Source organism: Perognathus longimembris, chromosome 4 (assembly GCF_023159225.1).
Source record: "Perognathus longimembris pacificus isolate PPM17 chromosome 4, ASM2315922v1, whole genome shotgun sequence".
Lineage (NCBI taxonomy): Eukaryota > Metazoa > Chordata > Mammalia > Rodentia > Heteromyidae > Perognathus > Perognathus longimembris.
This window is the reverse complement of record NC_063164.1, coordinates 78852694-78870353: the sequence shown is the minus strand read 5'-3', so window position 1 is coordinate 78870353 and position 17660 is coordinate 78852694. Positions and strand designations below refer to the sequence as shown.

Genomic DNA, 17660 nt, shown 5'->3' with positions numbered 1-17660 from the left:
AGATATTCTTTCTTTTAGGATTCAAATAAATTGTCACAAGAATAAAGAAAACTTCTTGCCCTAGACCAATGACTGAAAAAAAAACCTAATAGAAGACCTTTAATAAGATCATATACACTTTATCTTACTCTCTATTGCATTTACAGCACTTCTTATCTGCATTGGATCACTTATTCCAAAACTTGTTTGTATTTAACATTTTGAGGTCATTCATTACTCTTCTTGTATTTTATGAATGATGATATTCTAAACAGCAAAGGAATCTGTTTCTTAAAAATATAGCAACATAATAGGGAATCCATGCAATTTTGGGGTAACATAATTATTCTTCACATTGGAAAGGACAAATTTCTCTACCGAACCCTTAGCTGTCCACAGTTCATACAGTGTAGGTGTAATATGAAAACTAAAATAATTTTGTGCTATTTTCTGTTGCTTGTACAGCACTGTTACTTAACTTATTACCATATCAATTATTACGACCTAATTTATTTTTACTTTATTCATATGCATAGGACATATATGTAGTTTAGCTTAAGAGAAAATATTAACAAGAAAATGTGTTTAGATCTACAGTGATGTTCTATATCTTCTAAAGAGATATTTAAATTAAGAACTTAAAAAATATTGCTTTGGGGGCTGGGAATATGGCCTAGTGATAGAGTGCTTGCCTTGTATACATGAAGGCCTGGGTTTGATTCCTCAGCACCTCATATATAGAAAAAAGTCAGAAGTGGTGTTATGGCTCAAGTGGTAGATTGCTAGCATTGAGTAAAAAGAAACCAGGAATAGTGCTTAGGCCCTGAGTACAAGCCCCAGGTCTGGCAAAAAAAAAAAAAAATGCTTTTTTACTATGTATTTACTAATAGCAGGAGTTAAGTGACACTTAGCTGAAATGCACACATGTAGATTTTCCGCATGCATGTGTCTCTATGTATGCATATATATGTATATATATATATATGTACATATATATACATATATATATATGTGCTGTTGTTCATACTCAAGTATGACATTTTGGGCTGTAATACTGAGCCATATTCCCTGATATAATAAATGCTTAATATATAAATTCAGTGTGTTCTGAATGTCATTTATATGTGTATGTTCTGGGTTGTTTATGACAAGGTTTTATGGCAAAGTCCCAGATTTCCTTGTACTCTTGATCCCTCCTACATCCAGAATCCCAGGGGCTAGGATACAATATTGACTTACCCCATACGTCCAACACTTTATGGATACATTTTCTACTAGTAATTAAAAAAAATCCAGTACCATGACTGAAATTAAGTACACCTTAGAAAACTTGGTTCATTCCTTTACCATGTGTGTTTAAACGTGTATTATTAATATAGATGACAGTAAGACATACTGGTACATGAGTTCAGAGGATAGTAATTAACTTGAAACTTCATGCATCAATAAAAGTTTCTGTATTTAGGATTAGAAGTTTAAGGGGAAGGAGATTGAAATTTTGCCATCAACAAAGTTATTATGTTAAACTCATAATGGTTTCAGATATTCATAATCATATGTCTCTTTAGAAATGGAACAAGTGATGCATTGGCTACATAGCCTCAACCTATGTTACTGCTCCAGTAATATAGGCGACACATTCCAATAAGAAAGCTGTTCTCAGGGCTGGGGATATGGCCTAGTGGCAAGAGTGCTTGCCTCCCATACATGAAGCCCTGGGTTCAATTCCCCAGCACCACTTATACAGAAAACGGCCAGAAGTGGCGCTGTGGCTCAAGTGGCAGAGTGCTAGCCTTGAGCACAAAGAAGCCAGGGACAGTGCTCAGGCCCTCAGTCCAAGCCCCACGACTGGCAAAAAAAAAAAAAAAAAAGGAAATCTGTTCTCCTCTTATATCTTGTTATTAACTGTATTAATTTTGTTTGAGAAAATTTAATCATTCTAGGTGTAGTCAAATTTAATACTATCTTTTTAGTTTCATAATACCTACCTTTGAATAAAATCTGCAATGTCAGGTTCCCTGTATTTTAGCTGAGGGTATAATTATTGCTTTGTGAATTGTACACATTCTGAACCCACCATTAAAAATTACATGTATATCCAAAAGTTGGTTATGAAAGGGACTTACCCTTTTGCCTGGAATTTATGAAGAAATAGCCTGTAAGATAATCACAGTGATAAGACTATTGCCTCCAACTTATTCTCTATTAACAGGATATTTCACTCAAAACTTACCACAGGATGTCATTTCATCAGTTTGGTCCCCACAGTCATCTTCCCTGTCACACAGCCAGGCTCTGGGAATGCAGCGTCCATTTCCACAAGAAAACTGCTCTATCTGGCACGTTCTAGCTGTGATAATCCATTCATACAGAAAGAAAAAAACAAATTAGAGACATTTTGAACATTAAGTATAAAATAAAGAATAGAGCAACTCTTTCCGACATTAGAAGTTATCTTTCTTTGTTAAGATAAGATACTTTAAAAGTTAACTTTTAAGTTAATATTTTACAACACAAATTTGTCTTCTGGAACATTCACCGACTTTGCTGTACAATTGTGACTGTTAAGGGACAAGATAGTATTTCTCACACAATCCAAAATTTGTAAATAATGAATTTGTAGTTTTTGCCTGGCACATGCTTATGAATATGTGACTGATCTGAATTCCATTCAACTCTTGAGTAATCAGAAAAGAATTTGCATACATTTTCTAATAATCTAAGAGAAAAAATCTGATGTTATATGAGGAGACCTTTGGAGACTAACCCAGTATAATAGTCTTTGATCATAACTGTCCTTTTCCTTTAACATTTTCAATGTGTGTGTGTGTGTGTGTGTGTGTGTGTGTGTGTGTGTGTGTGTGATTGACTTTGAACTCAGGATCTTGAGCCGGATAGTAGGCAGATGTTCTACCATTGACTTATATGATCGCTGTTTAGCTTTAGTTACTTTTCAGACAGGGTTTTACACGTTTGCCTAATGTCAGTCTCAGACAAGGAACCTTCTGCCTTACGATGAAAGTACTTTCATTTCATGATTTCTACATGATCTATTGAATGTGGTGAAAAAAATAAAAAGCAGAAGGTATTTTCTAAAACATACATTTAGACTTTAGATCTTATTTTTAATTCACATTTGCACAGAAGTATAAATCAGTGTATGACTTTTTAATCAGACTATTTAGTGTCCTTTTCCAATACAATCAGGTCAACTTTCAAAAGCATGAAGTCCTGCATAGCTTCTCTGCCTTTTCCCCCAGGTCTTTAGTTGTTACATATTTAGTTACTATGAATGCTTGATTTTTAGTTCTTTTCATATGTTCTTTTGAACTACAGTTCTGTCTTCATGAGTGTAAATACTCCAATCTTCTCTCTTTTAATTAGATCAGAGGGAAATTTGAGATATGTTACTAAAGGGAAACTTGGACATATGAATATTTTGGTTAGATAAATTTCAATAGTTAATAATAATGTATCTGGGTACTAATATCAGTTACAGTAATAGCAGGAATAAAACCACAGGAAGGAAACACAAGAGAAAGAAAAAAGTTACAGTTCCACATGACATGTTCAAATTAACCACAACAATGATAAACCACTTATTTCCATAACTTGGGATTCATTTCACAAAACATCATCTTATGTGTACATATGGGTGCAAGTATTGAGCTATTGTGATCTTCTGCTATGATTATGCTAAAGATGTTCTAATTATTCCTTATGAGGGAAACCATAGAGTTTCCTTACGAATGGGGCAGTATCATTCTTCCTGATAGAGACATAAATTCCATTGTGTGTATGTACCACATTTTCTTGATCCACTCATCTACTGAGGTGCATCTGGGTTGGTTCCATATTTTAGTTTGCATCTTGAAAACTTGATTACTTTACAAATCTCTTGCTTCCTGGGCATCAGAATTATAAAGATGTCTTCACAATTAATTAAGTACTTGGTTTTAAATTAAATACAGAGTATTTTAATGAAATATGGGGTATTTCATCAAAATATACTTTAGATTTTAATATTAATTCTTAGCATAGATAATTATTCAAACCCAAATCATGCAAACAATGTCATGATTCCCACAACAGGTCAGGGAAAAGCTAGCCTATAGAGCATATAAAGGCACTCAAACTCATGTTGTACACAACTGGACAAATATTCATATTCTTGTAGATTTCCTGAACCACCTGCCTATATTAATAGTTTGTATAAAAATTCTCATGGTCCTTGGAAGAAAATAAGTTTTTATCCCTGGACGATGTTATTTAAAATAGTTTCTAAAAATACATATCCATAGAAAGTGTGTATAAAATCTAAACATGTGTACCCACTCTATTGAATGCCTTAAATATAATTCAAAAAATTAAAGCTTCACTGGCTAGTTTGGTACCATGACATTCATTGGAAATATGCATAAAATTAATGTATTTTAAACATTAAAACACATATGCAACTGAAGTTCCACTTCTAAAATTTGAAGCACCATTAAGTATTTATACTTCATTGCATTTATCTAAATGGCACATTTTCAGTTGAATTATCCTAGCATTTATAATAAACTAAATACATTTCTCAGGTAATTTCATATAATTATGTCTACTTGCGATAAAATTTATGTATGTGTGTAAACAAAGAAAGATTCTAAGATGCATATATAAGATGCGGGTGTTAGCTTACTTAGTGTACTTATTAAGGTTAGTATTGTTTACCTTCCTGAATTGTGTTGTTTCACTGATAACAGTAAGCACACTTTGACTTTTAAAAGAAAATAAATGAGAACTTTAGTACTTAATGTTGTTCTTTCCTCTCTTCATTGTATAATCTTCTTGTGCTTTTCCTTTCTCTTTTCCATTTTCTCTTCATTGTTTTTCTAATTTTGGACTTTTTTATTGTCAAAATGATGTACAGAGAAGTTACAGTTTCATACATTAGGCCTTGGGTATATTTCTTGCACTGTTTGTTATGTCCTCCCTCATTCCCCATTCCCCACTCCTCCTTTCCCTCTTCCCCCCACCCATGAGTTGTTCAGTTGGTTTACACCAAATGGTTGTGCAAGTACTGCTTTTGGAGTCATTTGTCTTTTTATACTTTGTCTCTCGATTTTGATATTCCCTTTTACTTCCCTAGTTCTAATACCAGTATATACAGTTTCCAGTGTACTCAGATAAGATACAGTGCTGGTACAACCACAGGAAAGGGATACAAGAAGATTATCAAAAATAGAAGTGTGTTTTTAAAATAAAAATATTACCACATATTTACATCTTTGTTAAATTCAGACTCATAATAAAAATGTATTCATTATCTAGTCAAATATTATTTTATTTGCAATAGCCACACCACTAAAAATTCTATGTTGAGTCTAGCAAAGCTTTCGGAGACTCATTTGCTTTCAAGAGGAGGGTAAGGCAATTAGAAAAATATGGAAGAAGTCCATATTTCACACTGTTAAGTACTGGTCATTGTTATCTCATAAAATCTGGGTGTCAGTGCTTTATAAGTGAATTGGGAAAAAATATTGTCTCTGTTTTTGAGCATTCACTAGACCATCACTCAGGAATATTATGCCCATATGGTACATGGTTTAATTATTTGTTATAATCATGGAGAAATTTATTTTTCTTTTTCTATTAGGAAAATGTAACTAATTTGAAGTAAGAAATATACTTTATTTCTTAAATCTCCATGTACTACTTTTCTAGCTGATATTACTAGATAGAATTATCATTTGCAAATGAAACACCATGCTTATTTTCAGTTTTTATCCTGATCTCATCTAATTAGCCTGAAGGTGATATTACAACAACAGTCCCACAGGATTGTCATTTTATAGCAAATGCTTCTCTAAGGAAGAGGAAATTTTCACCTCCACTAGGAGAATTGTTTATCTAACAGCTGAATCAGAGATTTGCTGTCACAATGTGAATATTTCTACTGAACACAAATCAGGCTTCTCCTACTGCCAGAAATAAGAAACCCCACAGTGCACACAGACTGTACAGAGAAGAAGAGGCGGGAGCAAATTACAGTAATCCTAAACTTTACTTTGGCTGCATTTAATCAAAGCACTCTATTTTAACAAAATATGTGTCAGGTTATGCTAATTGCTCTCATACATGTGTACATTTCCAATCTCAGACCTCTGAAGGCATGGAGAATAAGGACATGAGTTCACAGCTGGTCTGTGTTACACACACAGTAAGACACTGTCTTTAAAAAAAAAGCTACAATTGTAGCGTAATGACAGAGAGCTTGCCTAGCACATCCACATTATTTAAAAAATAGACAAATATTTCTTGTGTTCACACTTACAGAAATATAAAAATGCACATGCATGTATATGTATCCATGTTTATAGCCATTTTTCTACTCATGGATATTTGGTTTAAGTTGTTTTAAATTATTATTATCACTAAACATAGTAAACCCTTATGTATCCTTGTTCATGGTTATAAATTAGAGCATGAATCTAGAAATGGAATTACAGAATAGGAAAGCTAAACACACACACACACACACACACACACACACACACACACACTTTAATTTACTGGATTTAGCCTAATTACTTTTCAAAAAAACTCCACTCATACATCAAAGAAGATAAGAAGACGTGAGTGCACAATTTCTTCTCCAGGAATTACTAATATTATCTTTATCAGGCTATTCCTTCTTCCTATTGAAATAGTTTTCATGTTTAGAAATTATTCTTAGGGGGGCTGAGAATATGGCCTAGTTGCAATAGTGCTTCACTCATATACATGAAGTTCTGGGTTTGATTCCCCAGCACCACATACATAGAAAATGGCCAGAAGTGGTGCTGTGGCTCAAGTGGCAGAGTGCTAGCCTTGAGCAAAGAAAAGCCAGGGACAGTGCTCAGGCCCTGAGTCCAAGGCCCAGAACTGGCAAAAAAAAAAGAATATATACACACACATATATGTAAATAATTTTTATATATGTGTGTGTATATATTATATATAAATAATTTATATATGTATATATATGTATATGTATATATATATATATTATTCTTAGGGGTTTCTAGGGGTCATTGCTTTTCTCAGGAACTTTGCCAATAGACAAAAACTAAAGTTTTCATTCTTCTTAGGTGCTCCAATGTAGTTTGTCTTAATACATAGACTCTAAGATGCCTGCTCACATAGCTTTCGCTTAGCCTTCATTTTCAGCTTTGTAGTGAAAAGTAATATATAGTTTATCTCATTCCATCATCAGTGTCTTAATAAATATTTATAGAAGTAATAGATTGTTGAAAGAGATACCTAAAAGAACAAAATAGGAAATTGGCTTCTCAAGGGAAAGTATATTCTTCTTGATATAAAATGGTTGAAATGTTAATCGATATAGGATGGTCGATTCAATTTCAAAATAATCCCCCACTTGAAGTCGTTTTATCTAGAATGCCTGTCCATGTAGACATATTTATAGATAGTCAGAAATGATTTAGCTATTTTTTTATTAATTTACTGATTGAACTGGTATTCTAACTTACATGGCCTGCATATTTCTTTTGATAAATGAAAGTACATTGCAAAATAAACACATTGTGTATAGGTTCCAAAGGAACCTGTAGGAAAATAAACACCCTCCACACATACTTTCTACTTTTAAATTCATGTTCTTAATTCATCTGTTGGCCACAGCAGCTACAGTAAGCATTCTAAAAAGATCTTCTCAGTAGCAGACTGCATGTGGAATCATTTGAAATGCAAGTTAAGTATGATGTTTTCTACTTTGAATTGGATTACACGATTTGAGTGTCCTGTAAATATTCGACATTGGGTTTGGTGGCTTTGTTAGCTTCTGTACATATGCTTTTCCCCCAATTTTTGCAATTATTAAATAACTAGCCATGCCTCCTTTAAAAACCATACAGACACTAGTACATTAAAAATATCTAGTACAGATCAAAAAGATAAGATAGTACAAATTTAGTATGTCTTCCTGTTCAGTTTGTAATGAAAAACAATCTTTGAATTAATCAATAGCTTTACAACAATAGTAACTTCATTGCTCTAAAGAGATGCTTCACTCTAAAGTAGCCAATTAAGCAAGGATTCAGAACAAAACAATCTACAAATGTATTTTTCTCTAGAAAATATTTTATAGAAATTATGATATAAGCTATGCACAAAAATCCCTTTTCCTTAAATTCTGTTATTTACAAGTGACAAGGGAGATATTAATTCAAGAGAGAAGAATATCTGATACGCCAATCCTCAGCAAATATGCTACTTTAGGTAGGACTGTGGAATTGTGACATGTTTGCTCTTTCCACTATTGCTTTCTACAAAGTGAAAAGCTAATTAGAAAAAGGTTGCCCTTAATTTGTACACTTGTAAAAGTGAATGTATGTATGTATGTATGTTTATATGATGAAAGGGACATGCTGAGGGGTACAAGACTTCCTAAAGAAAGGCAGTGTCACAATACAAAGAGAAAAAAAAATATCTTAACCTGCATGTTTTTTCTGAAAATGCCGTTGTATTGTTTTCACTAAGACTTCATAATACTTCTTATTAAGTAAGATTTTATTTGTCCAAAAGAGAAAAAGATGCTGTATGACAGATATGTTTTAATGTTGGCATATATAACACTTTTGTAAATTTGTTTACACAAAGCATATCAGTATGTATCATCAAACACACTAGTTTTTCTTTATCATGTAAAGAAAAGCACCAAGCTAATGATAGCAACTGTCATTTTTCAGTGTTTATCTGACTAATAATGACCTTTCTAGCACTCTAATGCAACCTGTACCCCAGCTGTATATTTTCATTCAATGAAAACTTTGCTGGGGATTCAAAGTTTTTATTACAATGGAATAGATTATATGGAGTTATAAATATGCTTAGTGGTCTTGAGACTTTGTGTGAGATTAAAAAAAATGGTAACACACTTAAATTTTGTACCCAGAAGAAGAATTTTTTTCCCAGTGGTATTCCCATAGTAGACAAAAATCACATCTTTACATATTTTAAAAGTAAAAAAGTAGACAAAAGAAACAAAACAGTGTTCTCTATGAGATGGTCTATGTCACAGCATGCTCATACTGCAACATCCACTGACAAATAAGATTTAAGAGGGAAAGATCTTATACAAGAAGTGTATCACCAGTCCACACATATGGAAGACCAAATTACTTTGGAAAGCAAAGTTATGTGCCAAGATTAAGTGAAAGATAACTTCTACTATGGCTTTTCTGGCATTAAGTGCTGAACTCATTTGTCAGTACAATAATCAGATCATCTGTACTTGAAAAGTTCAGTGGCCTGCACTTTTGTAGAGACTACAATTTTATGAAGGAGATTTATATACATGTACCAAGTAAACCTTTACCTGAACAGGTTTGGTTGGATTCATCCTCATTGGTGCCACAGTCATTAGCTCCATCACACAGCCATCTTTTGGGGATACAGCGGTTATTCTGGCATTTAAACTGATCATCAGGACAGCTATGATTGACTGGAGGGAGGAAGATAGTTTTATTATTGAAAATTGCATAAACTTATAACTGTTTTGAATGATAGCCATAAAACTGTTCCAGTAATTATAATATTATAGCACAATAAATACTGTGGCTTCTATCATTCATCATATCACATTTTATAGCAAATATCAATATTTGAAACATTGCTAAAATGTAACAAATTCATAGGAGACATTAAGTAATTAAACTTCCAGTAGAAGGAAATGCATTGGTCTTTCATGTGTCTACGCAAACTATGTCACTAAGTTTGTTTGCTATTCCCTTGTCAGAACAGGTGATTCTGTTCCAAGATTTTTATTAAAAATTTAAAACTAAACAACTGTAACATTTAAACATGATGAATATATCTCTTAATATCTTAGTCATGTAGATTAAAAATACTCTTCTTTAAGCCACACATCCAGTCAAATATTTCTTACGTATAATATCATTCTGCTTCATTCAATATTTCTTAGAACAGGGAGGTTGTGTGTGTGTGTGTGTGTGTGTGTGTGTGTGTGTGTGTGTGTGTAAGAGAGAATAAGAGAGAGAGAGGGAGAGAGAGAGAAGAGGCTTTTGGCATCGAGCTGATGCAAAAAATGAGGTTCTATATAACGTTAATAAAAAAAAGTAATCAGACCAGGCACCAATGGGTCATGCCTATAATTCTCTCTGCTCAGGAAGCTGAGGTCTAAGGATCATGTTTCAAAGCCAGCTCAAACAGAAAAGGCTATGAGATTCTTGTTTCCAAATAACCACCAGAAAACTGGGAGCAGAACTATGGGTGTAGGTGGTAGAACAGTTTTTTGGGTTGAGGCAAAATGCTTAGGGACAGCTCCAAGGCCTTGATTTCTATCTGTGTGACTGACAACAAATAAATAAACAAACATGCAATTATTTAAAAAATACTGAAGATGAGTGTGGGGGATGGCTGTGCCTTTAAGAGGTGAAGGCCCAGTTAGCCCGTCCCCCCTCCTTCGGGCTTCAACCGGAACAGAAGTCAGGCCTTCGCTCCCACAGTCAATCCCTACTGATCAGGGGATGCGTTGAGAGCAATAGAGGACCACACATGGGAGAGGCAGAGAAGCCCAGGACCTCCACACGGTTAGGAGGTAGAGCGAAGCCAGGCAGATGAGCATAATCTTCAAATGGAAACAATTTAAGATTAAACTTCTGTTGGCCAAGCACAACAGGAGTTTTTTAATATTAGCCTTCTAAAAGTAGATTTCAAGGATTCTAGAGGCCTGTTCTGGTCTTTCTATTTCACAGTTTCAACATTCTTTCTAAAGTATTTTTTTTCTTATGGCTAATAGTTTCCCTTTTGTGTGGTTAAAATTAATTTTTCTTTTAGTTTGAGAATTTGAGTAGGCTTCATTTTTATCATGATGTAATGGGTACATTTTCTGTGAGTTTCTTTACAGTGCTTTTTTCTTTAAGGAATTTTGGAAATTATGAAGTTTTAATATTTTTCAAAAGTTATTTAGGTAAAGTGTAAATAATAAAAAAGAGAAAATTCATATTATCTGGCATTTGAGTACTTATTATTTTCTCCCCTATTTAGAAACTTTAGCAGACTAGCTGCATATGCAAAATAAAATCGTCTAATATATCTGAAAGCCTGAATTTTAAAGTATCAAGATTATTCATATCATTTCAGCAAAGCTTTGGAATTATCATTAATAAAGTGAATAGCTTCTCAAACCTAATTCCATGGTTTAAAATTGAGATTTTGAAGAATATAGATTAAATTGCTAACAAAATTTTATTTTAAAGATTATGACTTTAAATTCTGAAACAATCCTCTGAAATTGCTTATGAGGTATTAGAATAGAAACCTTAAAATACAATATTGCTTAGAATGTCTGCTTTTTCTATAGAAGACATTGTACTGCAAGGCAACTGGAGGTTTCTAGCTACCTGATCACTTATTTACTCAATCATCTAGTGTTCCATGTTTAGAATCTGTAGTAGACATTGAGGTTTCAAACAAGCTGCCACCTGACAATTCTCTTCAGGAAGATGCTATCAAAAAAGTAAGAATGCAATTTCAATATAATTTGGAAACCATTATAATAAGTGTGGGCATAGGAGGTGAATATTTAACTTCAATTGGACTGTACTAAGAGTTTTTGGTGGTCCAAAACATTTCTCTGAGAAAATTCTTGGAATTCCACAGACTGGGATTGCTCCATATAGCCTAATTGAAGAGAGAGAAATTTTAAAAGATAAATTATAATTCAACTTGGCAAGAATAAAAGTAATAGTAAGCAGATGCACTATGCTACTTACAGTCATAAGGGAAATATATATATATATATGTACTTTGAGTCATAAAGGAAGTATCATATATGTATATCAAGAGATGTACATCAACACTTCTTGGTTAAGCAATTATTTAAATAAGAAGGATAATTTTATTCTACCATCACTGTTCTAAAAGTACTGAGATGGGTAAGCTTTAGGTTAAAAAGAGATAGTGGTAGGAATAAGGGAAAATCAATTGCTAAGTTGAATTTAAGGTAGATCCTAATTTAGCCAATGAAAAGTGGGAAGAGATAAAGATGAAATGTTACTTAGAAGGCAGAACAGATAAGTTTTATTGAGAGAGGTTAGGCAAAGTAGACCACTGCTATAATCCCCATTTCTCAGGAGGTAAGACCTGGAGAATCAATGAGGTCAGCCTGTATAGAATGCTAGCAAGACTGCATCTCAACAGAAACACCAACAAAGGCTTGACACATATGCTACCATACTGCCAGTTAGTTGAAAGCAGAAGTACGATTGTGGTCTAGTTCAAAACTGAGCAAAAATATGGGACCTTACCTGAAAAGTAACAAAAGTTAAAAGGATTATGTTCTAAGCAGTGATAGCTCATGTCTATAATCCTAACAACTCAGAAGCCTGAGATCTAAGAATCATGGTTTGAAGCCAGCCCAGGTTTCTTTTGAAAGGACATGAGACTCTCACCACCAAAAAGATGGAACTGGATATGCATTCACATGATACAGTTATACTTGAACAGAAAGCTAGGTGACAGTGCCCAAACTCTGAGTATAAGCTCCAATACTGGCACACACAAAAATAAACAAACAATAATAATAACACAAAAGAGGCTAGTGATGTGGCTCAGGTGGCAGAGTGACTGTCTAGTCAGCATGAGGACTTGAGTTCAAGCACCGTATTGCACAGATGGTAGACAATACTGATAGATGTTAGGGACAGAGATAGATAGAGATAGACAGAGATAGATAGAGATAGACAGACAGAAAGACACTTGAATCTGAAAACACCATTAATTGCAAGAAAAACACTTTTTCAAATAATCTCCCAAGGTCAAATACAAAGATCAAAGTTAAGTATAACATGTACTCAATAGATGCCTCTTTTCACATACAGTATTTTATTTTCTCTCAAAACCATTGGACTTGTGACTTCTCTAGTGGTTTCTCTCAAAACTGTTGACTACTTACCTTTTCAAAAGAGGATTTTACAAACTTTTCCAAGTGATTTCCATTCAAATAAATGATAACCCCCTGAATCCTACTGAAAACATGAAGCTGTTCCTATTCTAGCAAATGGTAAGAGACTAACTGGAAGCTAAGAAGAGAAGAAAACCAAACCTGATGACTTTTCTATTGCTGAACATATTTGTAATCTGAGTTAGCAAACCTATGTGATTACATCTTCCAAAATTAATCTATTTTCTTGAACAAAGTCATGTTGCTAAGGATCAGTGGAAAAGATTGTGACTTTTCGATGTAGGTACACAATCTTGAGGTTAGTTAAGTTGTTTATTTTTCCCTCGTATTTGAAATTCAACAATCTAAAACAGGCCTTGTGTAAGATTAGACAATAGTGTGTTGGCAATGTCGTAGATGAGAAAACCAGAATTTGAGACTAACTGAAATAATGCGTAGAGGAGGAAATGTGCTTTAAACCTATGCAAAGCAGGTCATGTAGAGTATGACGTTCTGTTAAAAATATTGCTTTGTATTTGCACCAAAGATATTTTAAACCTTTCACAAAACTCTTAGATCATTGCTACACCGAGAGATCGAGGAAAGCCTTTTAAGATTCCTCAGGGCACGTACAGCAATGTGCTTGGTCCTCATCGCTGCCATCCAGACAGTCATCGTCACCATCGCATTTCCACCGAGCTTGGATACAGTGTCTGTTTTTGCAGCGAAACTCTCCAGGTTTGCAGACATGAGAGAAGACTTCTCCAGGATTAACTATAGTTAAAAGCAAAAAGAAAGAAAGAAAGAAATACTACCCACTGTTTATTAATGCTTCTTTCTTTATTCAGTATATATTCTTTTAAAAATGTGAGTTTTGTGGGTTCTTAGGTCCTACAGTATTAGTTGAACTCTGGCTTGTTTTATTGACTGAATATCCTTCAGACTCATTTCAGGATATCATTCTGTCTAAAGGCTGCATATCTCATTATGCACACATATGCAAACCCAGAGGGACTCACAGTTTCCAAGCTGAATTTACAACTTTGTGGTTCAGAGGAAGAAGAGGTGTATATGTCAAAAGAAATAAAGTTTTAAAGAAATAAAGATTTAATAAGACAAATATATAATTTAGCACAATAGCACTACATTATTAAGATATTATGCATGTTAAAAATGTGTGGATATTTAAATTGTATTAACTTGCCATGCACACATAGAAAGGCAACAAAGAGAAATTATGAATATATAAATTAATAAAGAGATATGATAATGTTAACTTTCCAAGTTGTAGCAATCACTTTACTACATATACCTAAGTACCTGCTGAATAGTATTTTATGTTGTATATAGTCAGTATATCAAAAATCATAAAATTATCTGATTTAAAATTCTCTGCTGTTCAGATTTAAAATGGACATGATAATTATTAACTTTTCAAAATGTTAACTAAATCTTAATAAAAAATATAAAAAGATAGGTAAAAATTTGTTATAAAAAAAATAAAGGATTTGAAGATTTATCTCAATGGAAGAGAGCTTCCTTGGCAAGTACAAAGGCCTGAGTTCCATTCTCAACTCCCGTCCCCAAAAAATGAGTGTAGAGGTAATATGTTGGGTAAGAAATGTATGTACTGCCCTATGTATGAAACTGCAACCTCTCTGTACATCACTCTGACAATAAAGAAATGAAAAAATATATAATACTCATAAATAGTAGGACTATGTAGTAAAGGAATAGTAAGGTAATATATGATAATATATATTAATATTTTATGTAGTATATATTATATACATATGTATATATAATGCCGTATTACATGTGTGTATATTCCTGTATACAAATACATGTTTATACACACGTACATACATGCACACACACACATACACACACACACAAATATAATAAGACCAAATAGTAAAGGAAAATTGTACTTGCAAACATCTTCAGAGATGCTTTCTTTTTTGAGGGGGGGGGTGTTTGACAGTAATAATTATGATAAGACTCTTAAGCCATTCATTTTAAGAAAACAGTCACCAAAATAACAATAAAGAATATAAAATACCACATTGTATTTTACCTGTAGATTTCCTTTTTAGAACATTTTTTAAAATTATATCTGACATCTGAAGGAGTTATCTGAAGGAGTTGTACAAAAGAGTTGCCAGTCAACAAACTAGCATACACACAAACACACACACACACACACACACACACACACACACACACTGCTTTGCTTTCAAAGAGAAATTCCTTTCATTATCTCAGTTGATCACTATAACCTTAGGTGTTATACAAAATTTTACTACCTGCATCTTAGAGATAAGTAAACTGAGAATGAATAATAAGACACTATAGCAGAGTGTGTTGAATTGCATGTTGAGAGAACTGTTGTAACTCTCAGAATAATGCAAATACATCCCTCCCAAATCTTCCCAGGGAGCCCCTTAATTTGATTTCTCAGCCGTAGTAAAGACTGAAAAAGGAAAATCAATATATCTGAACTGGCAGGGGATGGGAGGGGGGGAGGTAGAAAATGAGAGAGAGAGACCACAAGAAGGAGATGAGAGAAGAGTGCATGCACAAGATGGAGAACATGCGTGAGAGTTACTTTGTAATGCTCAAAAATGTGATTACATACTCAAAGCTCCTATATCTTTTATCCTTAATAATGTTCTGACTAAATGTGAACAACACCCAGATGTTGGTACAAATCCATGCATTGCTTTCAGTATGTTCACAAGTACGTTGATTAAGAAGTTTTCTTTACAGTTGTACCTTGTACTATGAATTTCATACCTGATGTTTGAATTATAATTTTTTTGCCAGTATGACTTCTGGTAAAAATACTACAACACAATGTCATCAATATGCACCTAACACAGTAATACCTAAGTCTTTCATTTAACTACTGTCGGAGGTAAAGCAGCATAAATTATGCTTTGCCGGGGCTACAAAAGCTGGATTCCTCAAGATGTTGTTGTTGTTGTTGTTGTTGTTGTTGTTGTTGTTTGGCCAGTCCTGGGTCTTGGACTCAGGGCCTGAGCACTGTCCCTGGCCTCTTCCCGCTCAAGGCTAGCACTCTGCCACCTGAGCCACAGCGCCGCTTCTGGCCGTTTTCTGTATATGTGGTGCTGGGGAATTGAACGGAGAGCTTCATGTGTAGGAGGCAAGCGCTCTTGCCACTAGGCCATATTCCCAGCCCTCCTCAAGATGTTGTAACTCTGATTGTTAGAGTAATAAAATTAGAACCTGACTAAGATGACTCTCCAATATACAAGAAAAGAAAATACATATTCAAGGTTTAGCTACTTTTTACTTGGTAAAAACTTGCAGAATGCTTGCTAGGACTAATGTGTAGTCCATAATAATCTAAAGGAATAAATACTACTAATTGTTTTTCTCTACTTAAAGTTTGCATCATCTCTACTTTGGATCTCAGCTTAGCAAATCAAGGCAATACATGGATCCAACTTGGAGTATAAAAGTACCATATGAATGAGAAACTGCCTGTGAGTCTAATTCTGCTCCTCTTTTCAAACCCAGTGCAGTAATCTATGCTAAACTAAGGTCTGGCTCCTCACTCATTTGATGATTTGTCCCAACTGTATCAAAATTATAGTAATTCAGTCAAAGCAGACTTTGTCCAAGTATAACACACAAAACAAATTTCTTCTTGCCTCTTCATGTCTTAAATTAAGAAATAGTTATTTATTTTATATTGGGAGTTAAAAATTTCTTACTGTCTTCATATTAATCAAGGAGACATAATAAAGACCAAAACAGGAAACCTGACGTTCTGCTTACTGCATGTCATTACTCAGTCTTGCTTTTCTGAGAAGGTCCTTTGAAAAAAATATATATATATATATTTAGGGCACACAAAATGGCCTTTCATTGGACAGAGTGGTCTTCTGAGCACTGAACTTAAATGGTGCATCATCTTTGGTGGTTTTCTATGCATAGAGTAGCATAAATATTCATGTAAGCAGAAATTCTAAACTTTTTTACTGCCTGAAACATTTTACTACATATTAGATTTCATATATCCTAGAATGTGGGCTTGTCACAGCTGGGTAGATAAATGGCTCACAATCATGAAGCACTATTTCAGGCAGAGGAATATATCGAGGACATCAGAATATGATAAAGGTCACAGAGTTCCACTGATACACCATTTTGCTCTGCTATCTTCTAGATAACTAACCTTCTTGCTATGTTCAATTTGTTCTTCTGTGAGTAACACACATTGGGAAGGTGAGGTGTTTTTTTTTCCTTTCAGGCAGCTAAAAAATTATTTAGACATTATTATTCATTACACGGAAATAATACTGCTAGTAATATATATATATGCATATATGCATATTACATACACACATACATACATGCATACATGTATGCTTCCCATTTTTAAATCTTAATTTCCTTTTTGATTGTTTGTGTCCTGATTTTTTAAAATTCTTTTTTGTGGTTCTATCTACTATCAACAAAAGATAAAATTCACTTGGTAATTACTCAAGTAGCTTTACAGATGCTTTTCTGAGGTAGTAAATCCCAAGTTAACAAGCTGTCCCAGATACCAACTTGAGTTTTGAAAGGATTTGATAATGACATTCAGGATTTACAAAAATAATCCAATATACATATATTCTTTACTTTTTCCAATCAAGGCATTATAATGCATCTTAATTAACTTTGTAGTCTTCCAACATTTTCAGACTGAGTAGATACTGTG

At 33.7% G+C, this 17660-nt stretch overlaps 1 protein-coding gene across 1 annotated transcript in view; it reads right to left on the bottom strand.

The window, feature by feature from the left end:
- Lrp1b (LDL receptor related protein 1B) overlaps positions 1–17660 on the bottom strand; it is a 1711024-nt gene that overhangs the window by 631434 nt on the left and 1061930 nt on the right. Inside the window, exons 16-18 of the mRNA XM_048345540.1 lie at positions 13562–13702; positions 9341–9466; positions 2213–2329 (exon numbers count right to left, since the gene is read on the bottom strand). Of these exons, the coding sequence (XP_048201497.1) occupies positions 2213–2329; positions 9341–9466; positions 13562–13702 (384 nt within the window). The remainder of the gene's footprint in view (positions 1–2212; positions 2330–9340; positions 9467–13561; positions 13703–17660) is intronic.